Raw genomic sequence first — 16,377 nt, forward strand, 5'->3', positions numbered from 1 at the left:
TGGAAAAAGCATGGAAAATTTGGGGCACTGACTCCCTTTCTGAGTATGAAAAACACAGCATTTCAATTTTACTAAGTCAAGATATTGTTTTAGATCTGTGATGTGAGAACGAGATGCTTTCAGGATGTGGTGACCTGAGACCATGGCACCAACAGGAAATTCAGGATGCCAGGATTCAAACCTCTGCTCCACTGAACTCAAAGTGATCAGCATCCTGGAGTCAGGACACACTTCCAACCCTTCAGCACATCATTCAGGGTTGGAAAAGACAGCCTAGCATAGTTCCACCTTTGCAAGAGACAGTGTGAATATATCATTTCCATATGAGATGGAAGGTTGACGATGAGAAAGATGAGAAGGTTGGAACCACAGCTCTTGCTACACAGTGGAATTTCCCTTTCCCAATCACTCCAGCTCCTGGCATCAGTACAGCTACCACCCAGCACCCACAGTGCCTGCAGTGCATGTGTCAGATATAGCTCCACTAAATATTCTGAAATCAAATCTTCCTCTAAGAAAGACTGGCAAAGCTCCAGTGAAGTCAACAGAATTTTAATTTCCACCATCTTAGAATAACAGCTGGAATATCTGGGTATTGAGCCAAGTGTCAGAGACATTTTTGAAATGCACATGGAAAAGGAATAGGTTGGCATTTAAAAAGAAAATATACTTTTAAAGTTCACCATCAAGAATAAATGTCCTCCCCCTTCCCTTTCAAAATGCCAGGACAAGCAAGGACTGTCAAGGGCTGTGTTTTGTGTAATGCTAAATGCATGCTTGTTCCAAATGAACTGCACTGGCTGTGAACATTCACATTTGTACTTGATTCATGTTGGGGCGTTTGAATGACAAGCATTGGTTTAGATCTAGGGAGTCCTCAGAACTTAAATCTGTTTGCAGTTAATAACTCCTTACCAAAAGCACCGTGAAAAATCACTTGGATGGGAAACAGCAGCAAAGCACTTTAGAACTTGCTACATAATATTCCTGTGTAAATTGCTGAAGTGTTTTACTAAAAATCTGTGTCCCCCCTCGGTTTGCTATTGACCACATTCCAGTATATAAGAAAACACACAGTTAATCTAGCTGTTTGAGAGAGCAGAGCAATACAGCATCTTACACCAGCCTCATTAGCAGGGTTTTGCTGCTGCTTGTATGTCACCAGCGTGCCTGACAAAAATCATACCTGCACCACTGAGTCAGTGATCCAGCAGAGAAAAAATATTTAGTCTGGATTTATTCCTCTTACCTCAGAGTATTTCCTGATAAATGCACTGCTGCCTGAAAACTCCTGCTCTGCCTAGGGGTAAAGAGACCAATGCCTTAGTGTCCTACAGACACTGCACACAGACACCAGCAGCCATTCCACCTTGTGCCAGGGCTGTACCCAGCCCAAGTATCCTCTGTTCTACAGCAGTTGGCACAGATGCATAGGTAGTAAGGCAAGCATAAATAATTTCTCCTTAATATTCTCAGCCTCCAGCTACTTTCAGTTCAGGCAGTTTCCTGAGCCTGACAGGGCTTGTTCATCTGTTTAACATTCAGGGAGTTTTTCTTCCAGATACTTGTGCAATTTTGCCTTAAACCTACATAAACTATACAGAGTCCTCAATATTCTTTAGCAAGGAGCTCCAGCTGGCATGAAGAACACATCCTTTGTGTTAGCTTTGAATGTGGCTCCTAGTCCATTGTACAAGAAGAGATGGAGAATCAACCATCATCTACACTCTCAGCACAATTCATGATGGTGTGAAACCCTAAGTTAAATGCCCAGGCAGGATGAATCCAGGCATACTTCCACAGTCCCTACATCTTGGGCTTAAACTGCAGCAATGGGGACAGAGGAAGAACTTCTTAAGGAAGAACAGACAGGCCTTGGAAAGGATCACCTACATAGGTAAGGATTCTACCACTTCATTATTCCTCTGAGAACAGAGCTGCCAGGAAGGCTGAAACAAGAGCTTGGCATACATTCCTTTCACATTCCTTTCATCCTGGATAGGAGCATGCCAGGATAGGAGTATTAAGCACCACTTGTTTTGGAGAAGCATTTTGCCTCTGAGAGGCCCTGTGCTTCTGCCACTCGAGATCCCACCAGGTACTTACTCAGCTGTCACTCACAGAGGCAGGTTATTGACAACAAGAAGAGAACAGTTACAGGGGGATCACAGGCTGATCTCTCAAACCAAATTGGTTTTTTATATCAGTGTGAGATAGTTTGGAGCTGGGCTTCTCATCAGTTCTCAATGCAGAGCCATGAGTGTCCCTCTCCCAAGATAAACAATACATTGCAAATCACAGCTGGCCTTCTCAAGAGGGAAATTAGGGGAGTTGGATAGTACTATCACCACAGAACTGAGATCTTGGGCAAAGCATAATGCTATAAACCACAGCAGGAACTAAGATCAGCCTCTGCTGATTAGAGGTTATGTGGCCTCTGCAAAAGGACAGTGAGACACTGAGTTCAGAACTGTGCTTTTCTGCATGAGGAACCCCCATCATATCTGCACTTGGGCAGAGCAGACCACACTACTGTTTTCTTCCTGGCAAGCTGTGGCAGCTCTTGCTTTGCAGTTTCCTGAATGACTGCATTAATTTGATTGACTCCAGATCAATGGTGTCTCTAAATAAGATTAAATTACATGTTCCTTCTGTCTGTATGTTACAGGAGATTACTCTTAGCAGAATCTCAAAGGAAGCAATTAGCTGACCACTGATGTAATGAATTCTAATTATTTTGTTTGTACAAACAATAAAGCCAGATCATTTGTTTAGCAAGGAAGTGTAATTACTCTGAGCACCTGAGAAAATAAATCAAACAGTGCTACCTAGACCTGTAAGTAATGAGCCTTCGACTTCCTATTTATGCTAAGAATGCTCATGGAATATTTTCAGGTAGCTGGGAGCCAACCTTTGAAAGTAACATTTATCATAGTTATTATTGAGCACTTGATTATGTTCTTGAGTGTGCTAGGTACCCTGCAGAAATATCCATCTACATTGGCTGTCACTGGCACCTGCTAAAAATTCACTGCAGCCAGTGCAATTTCCTGCAACTGTTTTTTGTTAATCAACAAGAAGTTGCTCACATCACAATCATTAGGCTGTTCTGCTCCTAAGGGCACCAGTGGCAGGGGCATGTCCTCAGCAATGGATGAATGATCAGAAAAAAAAGCACATTACTATACGTGGAGCAGGCTCTACTCTGCCCAACATTTGGCCATGCAGAAATGGAATAGAATCAGAAGGCAATCGAATGAGAATGGCTGCAGCTGGGTCTTCCCTTTCTCCATGTTGATCTGCTGCTGCTGCAAAATATTCACAGCTCAAACAGGAGAGACAAGCAGAGTCACTGGGGACCTTGTGCTGCAAAAAGCAGAGATCAGTCCAAAAATACCTCAACTTCTGCCACTTCTGCTGATTTTGTGTAACTCAAGAGCATGAGGGACCTGGCAAATTAGAGATAACCTGATCCTATTTTATGCAAACTCACTGGATGTTGCAAGCACAGTGATGCAGCCATCTGCACTTCCTGCAGATACCAACTCCTGAGATCAGCCATTCTCTTCAAGGTAGTTGGCTTCCTTTACCATAGCTTTGAAAAGATATTCATGCACACAAAAATATTTTGCTTAATCTTTCTTTAGTTTCTACCCAAATTTTAGGTCTTAAATCAGAATTTACAGTAAACTGCTTAGCTTAGAACTCTGCTGCTGGCCTGGTTTTCTTCTTTTCTTAGGCCAAACATGAAACACCCAAAAGGGATCGACATTATTTTCTGGCTCTCTTAAGTGGTGCTCAAAAAATCTTATAGCAACACTGTTTCCCATCCTGATAAAACCTGAATGAAAAAAAAAACAAAAACAAAACCAAACCAGAAGATACTTCTGCTTCCAGCTCTTGGATTCTTGTTGTAGTGATATTGCTTAAATAGAGAATGAAAGCCCAGAGGTCAGCAAAATCTCACTGAAGTGAGCAGGGTGTAAGTTACAGCAACATCTGTACTGGCTGAAGGGAAACTGCAAATCACTTGTTAGTGCAATGGGAGCCATTTCCCTCATGCTTATGAGGGGAATTTCATTCTTCAGTCCTTTCCACCCTGAGCTACTTCTCTTTGTGTTCAGTAGCTACTAAAAACTCACAGAGTGGAGGTTTTTTGTGCTCTTGCTGTAGGCCTAATTGACAAATGTTTGCTGCCTGCCATTATATGTTAAGCCAGTATCTTTGAAAATTAACTGAAGACTTTAGCCTAATTTGCAGAGTTTAAAGATGAATAAATACCATGTACCCCAAGGCAGGTGAGGCAGATTAATTAAAAATGGCATCTAACTGTACAGGACACATACTTATGCCTAAGGCTTTTGTTTTGTTTTTCCTTACAACCAAACAACATGAAGTCAGAGAATTCCTTGGCCAGTCTTCTGGAATATCCCTGTGAGCCTCTTCTAGGGAAAAGAAGCACTACTAAATGTTTGGCTGCCTCTACACCAAGTATTATGTTTTTCCAGCCTGAAAAATTCTGGTGACTTTACTGGATAAACAATTAATGCTGAGCCAGACAGGCAAGAACAGAAAGTCTTTGGGTGTCTTCAGGGAGGCTGAACTGCAGCCAGAACTATGGAGGAAAGTGTGAAAACTCCCTTAAAATTGATCAGTACTTTGCTGGGTAAAAAATATTGGAGCTGCTACTTCACATTTGAGTATTAGAGGAAATCTCATCAGAATGAGGACAGTCTTGATTTCTGGCTATGCTTGAAGTGCTTGGTACTGCACCCTTTAAATATCTTCTACAGAGGTGTTGCAACAGGAGAAATCAAGGGTTTGATATACCTTAAAATGACTATGTGACTATGATCCTGCAACACATTATTCATCCCATCCCCTTTGTGTTGGGCAAATAAAGCCTTATTCCATTCCTTCTAAAAACAAATGGAAAGTGAGATGACAGTACAAAGCAGAACAGTGTCTATAAACAAAGCAGACTGTGACAGAATAATCTGCTGACTTTATGAAAATGGGATCAGAAGAAGTGTTGCTTGGTTTAATAAGAAACTGGCAGTATTTTGTTTTCTTTTAGCTTCTCCTTATCATCTCCTGTACTGCTTCTGTTTCTTATGTCATCACTTCAAAAAGAAAATCCATTACAGGAATTCTGCTGCTTAGAATAAGGATTTAGTCTAATAGCATTAGATAAATCTCTTGACTTTCCTTGGCTTTCTGCATTAGAAAGAAGGTGGGCTGATTGATCCATAGCATTTTTTTTCACAAGTGTCTAAAGAATTAGAAGTCCCATTTTCAAAATTATTTTAGGCACTTAACCACTAAATCCTTTAGAGAGAGATATTCTGGCTCTTCCTTAGTCTCTTTTGAAAAATAAATTAAATTCATATAGCATGTAGATATATAAAAACTGAGTTTCCCTCCTCTCCCAGGAGATAGATATTTAGCTTCTAGAGGTACAGTAAGCCTAGTTCAAGAGTAAAAACTCTGTAACATTTTTCCATTTTAAAATCTGGAGAAAATCAACAAATTCTGTAAGAGTGATGCTTAATAAACAAATTGATTTCAGGAATCTTTAGAAAAAGTTAAAATAATTTTCTACACAATGTCTGGTGAAACATTTTTTCAGCTTAATAATAAGAAACTTGCCTTTCTGAATCTGTCTGGTTCCTCCAAAGATCCAGAAGTCTGTTTAAAAGAAAAAAAAGAAAAGAAAAAGAAAGAAGCATGAAGTTAAGATCCCAGAGGAGCTGTAAATGAGTATTCACCACACAGGGGATGTTTCTTTCAAATTCATGGTCACCTGGACAGAGTGAACCAGCAGGAGGTTTTTTAATGGCTTTTTAACAACATTAGGCAGAAAGATGACATGTTTTCAGGTTCTTGTGTATTTGAATCAGATGAGCAGTTCTCCCAGCAATAGCTTTGACTGTACTGACACCTATTGACTATGTTAATGCTTACAGAGGTTTTGGTTAACAAAGCATGAGTCATTACAACCACAGAAGACACAGAAATATGCTCTTTATCAATAAAACCATGCTTAGCTTCCATACATGTTAAAGGATTCATATTCTAAATAAGCTTTGGATTTCAAGACAAGGTTTCCCAAGGCAGAAAATTTTAAAATTCTTCAAATTTTAGGTGCTTAAGATTAGATATCTTTGAAAGCACCCATATACAGAAAGTACTAAATACAAACTTTTACACTCTAATCCTTTGATTATGGTATCTTGAAGCTGCTCAGATAATGTGAGTAGTTAAGTTAGAAAAATATTAATTAATAATAACATATGTTTATGCTAAGAACATGGAAATATCTTTAGCATGACCTGGAATATCTTACATATGATCATGAATTCTGCCATCCTTAACATGTCTTATATAAGAACTCAGTAGCTTCTTTAATAATTTGATTTTTGCATTAAAATGCTTCCTCTTAATTTAGTTCAAAATCATTAGCCTATAAAGACTGTTTCAAAAGGAACTAGAGGTCCTTCTGTGCACACTTTGAATCAGTTCAGTCAGTGACTATTCTGTCTCATAGCAGGAGACACAAGAAATGAACACTGAATACATTCTTACTGCAGGAACTGTCAAAAAATAACTCTATGGAGAATGTTGTGTGGAGAAAGGGCAAAAAATAGAAATCCATGTGCCCAGAACCAGGCATATATCCAAAGTATTCACACACACAAACACCCCTCAGTCCCCAGCTGCATACCTCTTTGCCATTTATTATTCTGGTTTGAAACTTCTATCCTAAGAAATATTTTGAGCATAGCTTACAAAGGAGAAAAAGCACAAAACTCTTAATCAAGCAGACACACATATATCCTGTTGAAGTGAGACTAGCAATGTGAAGCAAGCTGAAAGAGAAATGGCAGAGCTCAGCAGCTGTGGACTGTGTGTGGTCACCTACCTCAGGTGAACTCAGGGACTCTCTCAGCTTGGATTTGTAGAGCATCCATCGGTAGCGCAGGTCCTCCAGCTCCTCCAAATTTCCAATGACAGGATGAAGATGAAGGAGGTCCTCAAAGAGATGCTGACCATGAGGCACATGAGACTGCAGCTCCTAAAGGCAAAGACAAGAGTCAGCAGGATTTAGGAAAGCCCCACTTTTAAAATCAGCATTTGAAAAACCAGTGGTTACTGTTACTGCAATATAGTATATTTATTTTTGTTACTGCTTTTCTGGCCTGAAATGATTTGAAACACCTGCAGGACTCCTGTAGCCTCGGATATTTCTGTGTTTAGTTTCTAACAATCCAACAAATCTAACAAATTGCCATGGCATTTGGCCATACTCAACAGGAAGAGTGAGACCAAATAGTGATTTGACACTGATTTTAATCAGCTTCTTTTAATGAACATCTTTGCCATACCACACTGGAAATGTCCAGCCTAACAGCTAAATGCCAGACATTGCCTTCCCTTCCACTCTGGCAGACCATTCTTAGTAAAAAGGATGAAATTAGTCCAAAATTCCTGAGCTTCATCTACTCTAGAGTCTCATAAAGCAGAGACCATAGTGTTTGAATTTTTTTTGTCTATTTGTTCTTAAGGATTTTTTGGGGATATTTGGTGATGGGTTTTTGGTTGGTAGGTGGTTTTGGGTTTTGTTTTTGTTTGGGTTTTTTTAATTCTGAAAGAATTTGCACTTATTGCAATATTTTTCTCCATTCACACCCTGAAAACAAACCTCAAGTTTGCTCTGGCGTGCCTTTATTTCCTCTGCAGAAGATGGAGTCCCAGCAAGAATTTTGGTCAGTTTGGTGTTTTCGCCTCGTAGCCACTCTTCAAACTCCTGTAGGAGCTTCAAGTGGCTGCTTGCACTTTGCCCTTCTCCCATCTTCTCCTAGGATACAGAGCAACAGGAACAAAAAAGCCTTTACTGTTATGTCAAATGTTTCCTCTGAATGCCTGATTGTGAAATCTTAACCTCCACAATATCAAATAAAGGCAATGAAACTCTTCTCGTGAAGCTGATTTGAAGGCAGACGCACTGCCCCATCTCACCTGCTTATGGCTGGGATCAGCATCAAAAAGGTGGAAAGCAGGTCTAGACATCCATCTGCTGTCCACAAATGCTCTTTTCTTCTTCTTGTCACCCACTGGTCTACTTAACTGCCACTTTTTGAGGAGGCTTGAAAACACAAAACCAGAGATATCAGTGCAGTGGACATCCACATGTTGACTGGGGCTTTGGGAGACAGCTCTGGGAAAACAGCACTATTGTTGTTATTATTATATCATTACTAATACTAATAAGACTATTACTATTGAAGTTATTCCCAACTGGACTGTCTCACAGCTGCACCAGGACTCTAGCTCTAACATTTTTAAGTGTTTTGTTTTCTTCTCTTTGGGGGACTAAAAATATTACCTTGGTAATATAGCTTTCTTTCTGGTTACAGAAGGCAGTACAGTCAAGCCTTCCTCGATTTTGTAATTTAATTTTTGTGCCTATTCTGACAGTATGTATGAATACAATCATCTATGCAGTACATCATTAAATATTAATACAGACTAGCAAATATAAGCAGCATTTCAACATTGCACAGTGGAGGCAAAATAAATTAAGTCCTCGTTTCCCAGCTAAAGAGAAGATTTTTAGCTCTGCTTATACTTCTGCAGGTTGGCAAAAGGCACAAATCCCACTGCAGATACACCCTCCTTGGAGGCATCTCCAAGGAGAGCAGGAACATAAGACAGAACAGCACAAGTCACCCAGTCTATGCCAAATTTCCTCTGACACAGACTGGCAGTACAAGAGTGAGCCCTACTCTGACAAGAGGTAAAGGAAGACTCACAGACATTGAGGTTCACAGAGTCTTAAAAAGGTATTCTTAAAAGTAACAATTTTCAGTTTACAAACAAATGAAATCCCATCTTGCTTCTAGCATTATGGTATGGCTGCTCACTTTCACAGCACAGAGCATAAAGCCTCAAGTGTGCCTGTTCTTATTGCAGTAAAGAGAACCTTGCTGAAGGAAGACCTACATGAACACTTACCCAGTTGCCATCTCCTTCAGTGATTTCCATGACTCCTTCACCTGATCCAGCTCTGCCTGGACATGGGCTGTCTCCTCTGGAGAAGAATTCTCCATGACCAACTGGCCATGAGCTTCCACAAGGTGCAGCTGGATCTCCTTATCTGGAAACTCAGCTAGCAGTCTCTGAAATGCAAAGCCCTGACAATTACTCTGAGGTATCCTGGGTAAAGCAGAGGCTGTCAGACTGAAGGCCATGTTCCAGGACTAGGCTGGTTTTGCTGGCACTAGCTAGAACATACCTAGTGGGAAAAAATATGCTGTGGATGCTTCCAAAGAGCCAACAGGTCAAAGAGCTGATAGGAAAACTTTGAGGGTGCAAGCTGTCCACACACCTCCTTCTGTAGCCTTCCCATGAAAGATTTTGGTCTCCCATATGAAGGCAATGTCTGCCAGCTGAAGTATCACACCAGAGTGAATTTAGGATGCAAAGTACTGCTACCTAGGGAAAAGCTGGCAGCTTTGGAACAGTTCAACAAGTAGAGGGCCAGCTAAAATGGCAGGAATGTTCAATGCATTGATGAGTACACACAGGAAAGGCAGGTATTGTTCAGAGAGATCACCCTGACAGGAACAGACCACCAATCCTTGGATAATACTTTATCCATCTCTACACTTACTCATTTTCACTGCTCTTGTCTGTTATATGGCCTCAGATACCACAACACAAGGCAAAGGAGAAAGGCAAGAGCAACCAACAGTTACTGAAGGAGAAACACATCATTACTCTCCCAAACCAGGAAATCCTCACTAGAAACCCCCACTCAATGTCTGAATGCTGCAAAGTGAATAATTAACATCTCAAACTAAGATGCTTTTCTCACCTCCAGGTCTTCCAGCCTGCCCTCCATGTTTTGCTCTCCATCAGCATCCTGGCAGGAGTCAATCTTCTCCCTGGTTACTGAGATCCACTGCTGGAGGTCAGACAGTTTGTCATTATATGCCCAATGCTTCTGAACGTGGTCTTCACTCTGCTGTATCATCATCTACAAAAGATAAAAATTTGTCAGCAACCAAAGACAGACAAAAACCCCTTTCTTTACAGGCTCTAACACTATGATGGGCACAGAACCTCATGGGCAAAAAGGAAAAAACAGTTATTAATGAAAGACAAAAACTCTATCCTTTTAGCATCAGTGGTGTGGAAAACACCTCCAAGCTCCTGCAGGCCTGAATTCAACCACACGAGGGGGTTTAAGAACTAGAATAGCTCCCTTCCTTCTCAGCTAAAAGGGAACAGAGAATATACATACCTGGGGTTTTTCTACCCCAGTCAATATCAAATACATCTTACACTCCCTGAATCAGAATTGACTGTACAGACTCATTTGGCAAAAGTTCAGTTCAGTGATAAATGGAATGATTGAAACTAGAATTCCACAGTGCACATTCAGGTAACACTTTAACACATGTAATTTTATAGTGAACTACACAGCTAAGGTAACTTTATGAGCTCTTCTTCTGAGATTGCTCTGGAGGTCATATTACAGGTATGTTTGCAAGCTACAAAATGCCTCAGGACAAAGCAATCACAGCACTTTTCTCTCACTAACTTTTAGGTCACAAAGCCATAAAAAACACCTTGGTACAAACCCCCTCTCCCATAATAAAGTGAAGTGCAAGCATCACTATGATAATATGAATTCTTTTGGTCAGAAATCTCAGGCCCTCTCCAGAAATAGTTTATACAGACAAAAAAATCTGTGTGATGGCATCCTATCCCCAAGGGAAATCACATTAGAGATAATCAGAGAATCCTGGAAGAGTTATCAAAATCATAAGAATTCAGTGCCTTCTTACCCTGAAATGAAAATATCTGTCACCCAAAGCATGTAATGTCATATGCCCAAAGATTTTTTAAAATATTTTTAAATAGAAGCAACTGACAACTCCCCAGGCAACTAAAAGTTTCCTTATGTTACCTCCAGTGATCTCTTCAGGGCCTGAGAGTCAGATGAAAGTTGGTTCATTTCATGCCTGTGTGTGGTATTTGACTGAACAAGTTTCTCCACCTCCTCCATGTGAATTGCAAGCTCTGCCAAATCATCTTGGATCATCTGCAGAGAAAAAGATTCCATATGTGCAGTGTGCTAGGTATGGCACAAACTTTCACAAAACATACACCAAAGGTAGCTTTGTTTGAAAGTGTGAGGACAAAAAAACCCAGCAACAACCACTGTCATTAAGAAAATTAATTATTTTGATGCCTAGGAGTAAATGTTTCTAAAAAAAATAGTTGGATGTCCTTTACATGTTACCAGGAGATAACAAAGAAGATAAGCTGCTGAGAAGTGCTAAAGGAGCCACAGTATAACCAGCAAAGAACTGTGGTGATAACAGCCCTGTGGTCACCAAGGATGAAGTGCCACAGTGCAGCTGAACTGTCATAGCTCACCATGGCAGAGCCACATCCCCTCTCTCTTTTCCTCCTGCTCTTCTCTCTCCTCTCCCAGGTATGTAATCCCACTGCCTGCCTTGAACAGGCTCTACTGTATGTTGGACCCTTTGCTGAACCAGTTCAAAACACCAGCCAAAAAATTATCATCTTTTTCTGTTAATTTTTTTTTTTTCTTATCTTGGACAGCTGAATCAGCTTGTGCAGTAAATCCAGCATGTGTCACAGCTGAATGACAAGGTAAAGAGCAGAAAGAGGAGGATACAAAAGGAACAGTGGAAACTCTTCTGAAGAAGTTAATCTGAACTAATCTATCTTGTGCAGTTTCACTGCCAGTGGGAAGTGCCAGGATACATTTTCTTTAGCAATTAAACTAGCCCATAAAGGTGTATCACCAACAGCTTCCAGCTGCTTCTTCCTTCCCTCAAGCTCAGTTTGCCAGTGCTTCATCTGCACTGCTTTAATTTCATTCCCCCATGCTATAAACTGGACCAAATGAAATTATCTAACACACAATCAAGGAGAAAGGTATTGAATTCCCAATGCTCATAAAATATGAACAAACAGGAACCACAGTTAGCTGAGGATAACATGGCCTAACAACACTGTAATGTACCTGGAGTCTCTGGAGTTGTGTCTTTTTACCCAAGAGGTCAGGCCGTGGCTCCTTCTCCAGATCTAATTTGGCTTTGATGGCAGATAATTTCTTCTGCAATGGTGCAAAACCAGCATCAAAGTTCTTATGTTGCAATATCAAATTCTGGATGGAGAAATAAAAAAACAGGCCCAACATTCAACATCTTTTGTCAATATCTGCTTCATATTCAGAACACTGAGCTACATTATGCAGCAGACCACAAATTTATTTGAATATTTGATCAACCTAGGAAAAGGGATTAGCACTAAATTTATATGTATAAAACTGGCTTAGTAAAGACTTGATCCTTGTCTTTATCAAGGCAAAGACAGAATATGGGTTTTGTAGTTCACCTGGAGTTTGCTCTTGCTTTGCAGCAGACTTTTGTGTATAATTTCTCTCTCCTTTGAAGCTTCAGCAACTTCTTGAAGAAAAGATTCTGCTTTTTCTTCACCAAGGAAATTGTTTAGCATGTCTTTCTTTAGCTGTAATGTCATCAACTTCTCCTTGAACTGGGAGCTTTCAGCTAAAGCAGCCTGAAAGAGAAAAGCTCTTCCAGTGAGTTCATACAAAAAAAAATAAAAATCATATAACAGTATTATTGTGACACAAGTCACACAACCAAAGCAGTATGATGAAGTCAGGTAAAAACAGCATGCTGAGCCAACAAGGGGTAAAGAAGGTACCTGGACAGTGCCCAGTTAAAGGAAAAATCTTCCTGATAATGTTAAAGGCACCAGGGCTGCATCAATTTTGTGAACAGAAAGAGAGGTAAGCTGTACTATGGCAAGAGTTGTCTGTGCAGAGGAGAGGTCTAAACAACCAACAGAAAGGAGAGTTTGAATGCTCATCCTGAGGATAAATTCCATCCCTGTTCACAGACACATTTATTCTGGAGATCACAGGGATGACAAAGTAACAAACACACCTTGCTGGGCACAAGCACAAATTGTGCATATTAATTCTTTTACAGAGTCCACAAACTTCCCATCCAGGGAGATCAGGGCTAATGCCAAACAATATTTGTTAAAGATTGTTAAAGATTTCCTTTATGCAGCCTATTCAGCTGACAACTCCAGTTAACCAAATGGAGGGCAAAAAATAAGACAATGGCTACAGCTGGAGCTAAGTAAAGACCTCAATCCCTACTGTGGGTTTTCCCACACTGGCAGGACCTTCCAGCTGCTGCTGCCTGGCAGATGTATGCAGGCTTGGTCAAACCCACATTTCTGAACTTAGCAACACTTTGCTACCTCGATGTGAGCCAGTTCTGGCTCTGGAGTCTCCAGGAGCATCTGGACCGATGGCTTCCACTGTTCAAAACTTTGCAGGGGATTTTGGATGAGTCTCCTCAGTTTGGTTTCTGTATCAGTGCTCATTTTAGAAGTCTTGCCTCTAACACTGTAAGGATAAAGTGACAACCAAGAGAAGGATTATGAAGAAATCCAAGCCCAAACATTCTACTCTTCAAGGCATGAATTAACACAATACTGGGGTGTAAACCACATACAACACAAAAGCCTCAGTCTGTTGTACTGCCTGAGCCTGGTGTTGCACACCAACAGCTGCTCTGTCAGTCACAGACATCTGACAAAACTTTATTTAGATGCTGTTATTTAGGACACATTTGTCTTTTGTGCAACTGTGTATCAGGAGCTACTGTGCTTTTCTAGAAGCCAGCAGTCTCCCCGTATATGTGATCTTTCTTGGCTGCAGTCACCAGTGTGATTTAACAAATCATATCATCAGAGCAGTCTCACTGACTGACAGGAGGAACAAGTCATGAGTGTCTAGAATGCAACTGCAGTTGCCTGTAAAAAACAAGGTTTTGTCTTTAAAAAATTACATTAAAAAGTCTTTGATAACCTCATTTTAACACAAGAAGTGAAAAATACAATTTTACATACAATTCTTTTAAATTTTGCAGAACCAGTCAAATTTATATTAGTATATAGAGGTGATTCTGATAAATGCTTCGTATTTATGTATATGTACCCACATGCATACACAGCTCTATTATTGAAAAAAAAAAAAAAAAATCAGCAAATCTTCAATGGATATCCAGGCTTCTCTTAAAAGGGTTTATCCCAAACACAGCCGAGTGCAAGGCCCAGCAGTGACACACCCCATGCAGCTGCCTCCTGTTTTTCTCAGCTTGCCTGATCTCCCTGTTTGCAGAATCCTGCCTGGTATGGCAAAATGCAGCCCACACTTTATGTTCATAGGGGAACATACCTTGCACACTTACAAGACAGGCAGGTGAGGGCAATGCCAACCAGGATGAATACTGCCTTTCTATACAAACAGAAACAACAACCTTACCTGTGTCACTGGGCCGTGACGGGGCTAAACAAAGGCAAGTTTGCAGAGGCCAAAAGCTCTGCAAATAGAAAGTTCTGACTTGACACGTCCTCTGCCATTCGCTCTGCTGCCCCTGCCAGGCTCAGTGGGAAGCTGCCAGACTTCCCAAAGAAGCTGTGGAGAGAAGCTGGCAAAGGAGCAGCTGCCATTTTCTACTCAGAGCAAGTCCCCTGCCTTCTTTGCTCCTCTTTCAGCATTGTTTACTTGCTAGCTTAAAAACTGAAATCCTTTCCCACAATGACCTATAACCCTTTCAGCAGGACAGCATACTGTGCACAGAGGGAAATAAGCTGGGATACAGGAAAAGAACTGACCTTCTTTTCTCCCTTAAAAAATATGATCCTTTCTTCTAGTTTGCAAAATTTGCTGCAGCTTCTTTACTTCCTGATTCCAGGCAGCCTGGAAACGGAAACACTGAAGTCTGGGAGAGGCTAAACTTTCAGAGTTTCCAACCCAAGGCAAGTTGAAAACAGGAACATGCATATAGGCTGCCAGGAGAAGGGGAATAAACTCTGCCAAATAATTGCTAAGGCTGGTGAGTCACCGCAACAAACTCAACAAGGGAGGGCCATAATTCTTCTGAACCGTTTACTACCACAGCTCCTGTCCTGATTTTCTAGTTGCTGGCATGAAAGGCAAGCAAAATACATAAATTATTATTACAAAATGCTAATTAGATCAAATTAGCTGCCAACAATCTAATTTTCTTCAAACCATACACAACATGAATGATGTAAGATCACTGCTTGAGAATGACCAGGAGCCTCCAGCTCCTAGCAAATGGCCAAAATTACAGCCTGACTGAAACATAGAGGCGGATGTAATTAGAAAAAGCTTTTTTTTTTTCTACCCATCACCTACATATTACTTTTTTCTTAGGCCCCTGACAATCCTTTAAGACAATATTCCCCCCACCTGCCCACCATAATCAGACTTCCCAGTACCTTTGATAGTGGTGTATTGCAGAGACAACACTCTCAGCATGTGGCTGCACATCTTGGGAAAACCGTAGCAGTTCCTTAAGCTGAGACTTCAGCCTCTCAATCTTTGACTCTTCTGCAGCCAGAGCTGCTCTTGTTGCCTTAATTATAAAAATAATTAACAGATCACACCTTATGTAGTATCTGGCATATGAAATGAAGAACTTAGGCTGTGTCTCAGAGTAAGCACAAATCCCCTTTCAGTGGTTTCTTTCTTGGTTATAAGGAATATGGTCTTTGCTAAGACAGAAAACATTTTCAGCAACAGTTTTTCTCCAGCAGGCACTCCCTCCTCCCCTCACACTGCCCAGTCTCTGCATCTGATCTGCAGGGCTCACTGTTTGAATACAGTGAATCACACACAGGCCTAGTTTCACTTCACTGATTGCAGTATTTAACATGAGCTGCATTTTTGGAGCAGCCTTAACAGCATCTGTTTGCCTGAACAGATCTTTCTCAGAGACTCACATATAGAAAATGTTAATTCTAGGGTGACTCAGGGAAACAAAAACAACTAAAAACCCATGCAAATGTAGCTGGATTGAACCACTCTAAATTTTTTGGATCCTTTTTGCATAAACTTTTCCCAGTTAGTCCTGCATAGCTCTAGACACACAAACAGCAATGAAAGGCATTTTTTGAAAGCAGCAAAACCAGACCTCGAGAGGAAACGCATAGTAAAGATTCTTATCTACTTTATATGTGACAAATTTTTTGCACTCATTTTTGCAGCAGATTGGTTTTGGTGTAAATACTGGATTGTTACAATCTTGGGACTTCTTAGTACTGATGATGTGTCTGCAAGTAAAGGAAGAGAGGTACCTATCTTGCAGAGATAAAGGATATTATACAGCAATGGTCTTACCAAATACCTCAGAAATATATGTACTCGGGTCTGTGTATTTATATATACAGTGAGGCATTAATTTCCTGCTTCTTTTTAAGTGGAGC

At 40.6% G+C, this 16,377-nt stretch overlaps 1 protein-coding gene across 4 annotated transcripts in view; it reads right to left on the reverse strand.

Annotated features, from left to right (window-relative positions):
* Positions 1-16,377, reverse strand: part of SYNE3 (spectrin repeat containing nuclear envelope family member 3) — a 61,644-nt gene that overhangs the window by 14,440 nt on the left and 30,827 nt on the right. For all 4 annotated transcript variants that reach the window (XM_056492136.1, XM_056492138.1, XM_056492135.1 and 1 more), the window contains exons 7-17: positions 15,391-15,527; positions 13,339-13,486; positions 12,439-12,621; positions 12,065-12,208; positions 10,976-11,110; positions 9,878-10,039; positions 9,016-9,179; positions 8,020-8,146; positions 7,703-7,858; positions 6,923-7,075; positions 5,650-5,688 (exon numbers count right to left, since the gene is read on the reverse strand). In XM_056492136.1, the coding sequence (XP_056348111.1) occupies positions 5,650-5,688; positions 6,923-7,075; positions 7,703-7,858; positions 8,020-8,146; positions 9,016-9,179; positions 9,878-10,039; positions 10,976-11,110; positions 12,065-12,208; positions 12,439-12,621; positions 13,339-13,486; positions 15,391-15,527 (1,548 nt within the window). The remainder of the gene's footprint in view (positions 1-5,649; positions 5,689-6,922; positions 7,076-7,702; positions 7,859-8,019; positions 8,147-9,015; positions 9,180-9,877; positions 10,040-10,975; positions 11,111-12,064; positions 12,209-12,438; positions 12,622-13,338; positions 13,487-15,390; positions 15,528-16,377) is intronic.

Source organism: Oenanthe melanoleuca, chromosome 5, assembly GCF_029582105.1.
Source record: "Oenanthe melanoleuca isolate GR-GAL-2019-014 chromosome 5, OMel1.0, whole genome shotgun sequence".
NCBI lineage: Eukaryota > Metazoa > Chordata > Aves > Passeriformes > Muscicapidae > Oenanthe > Oenanthe melanoleuca.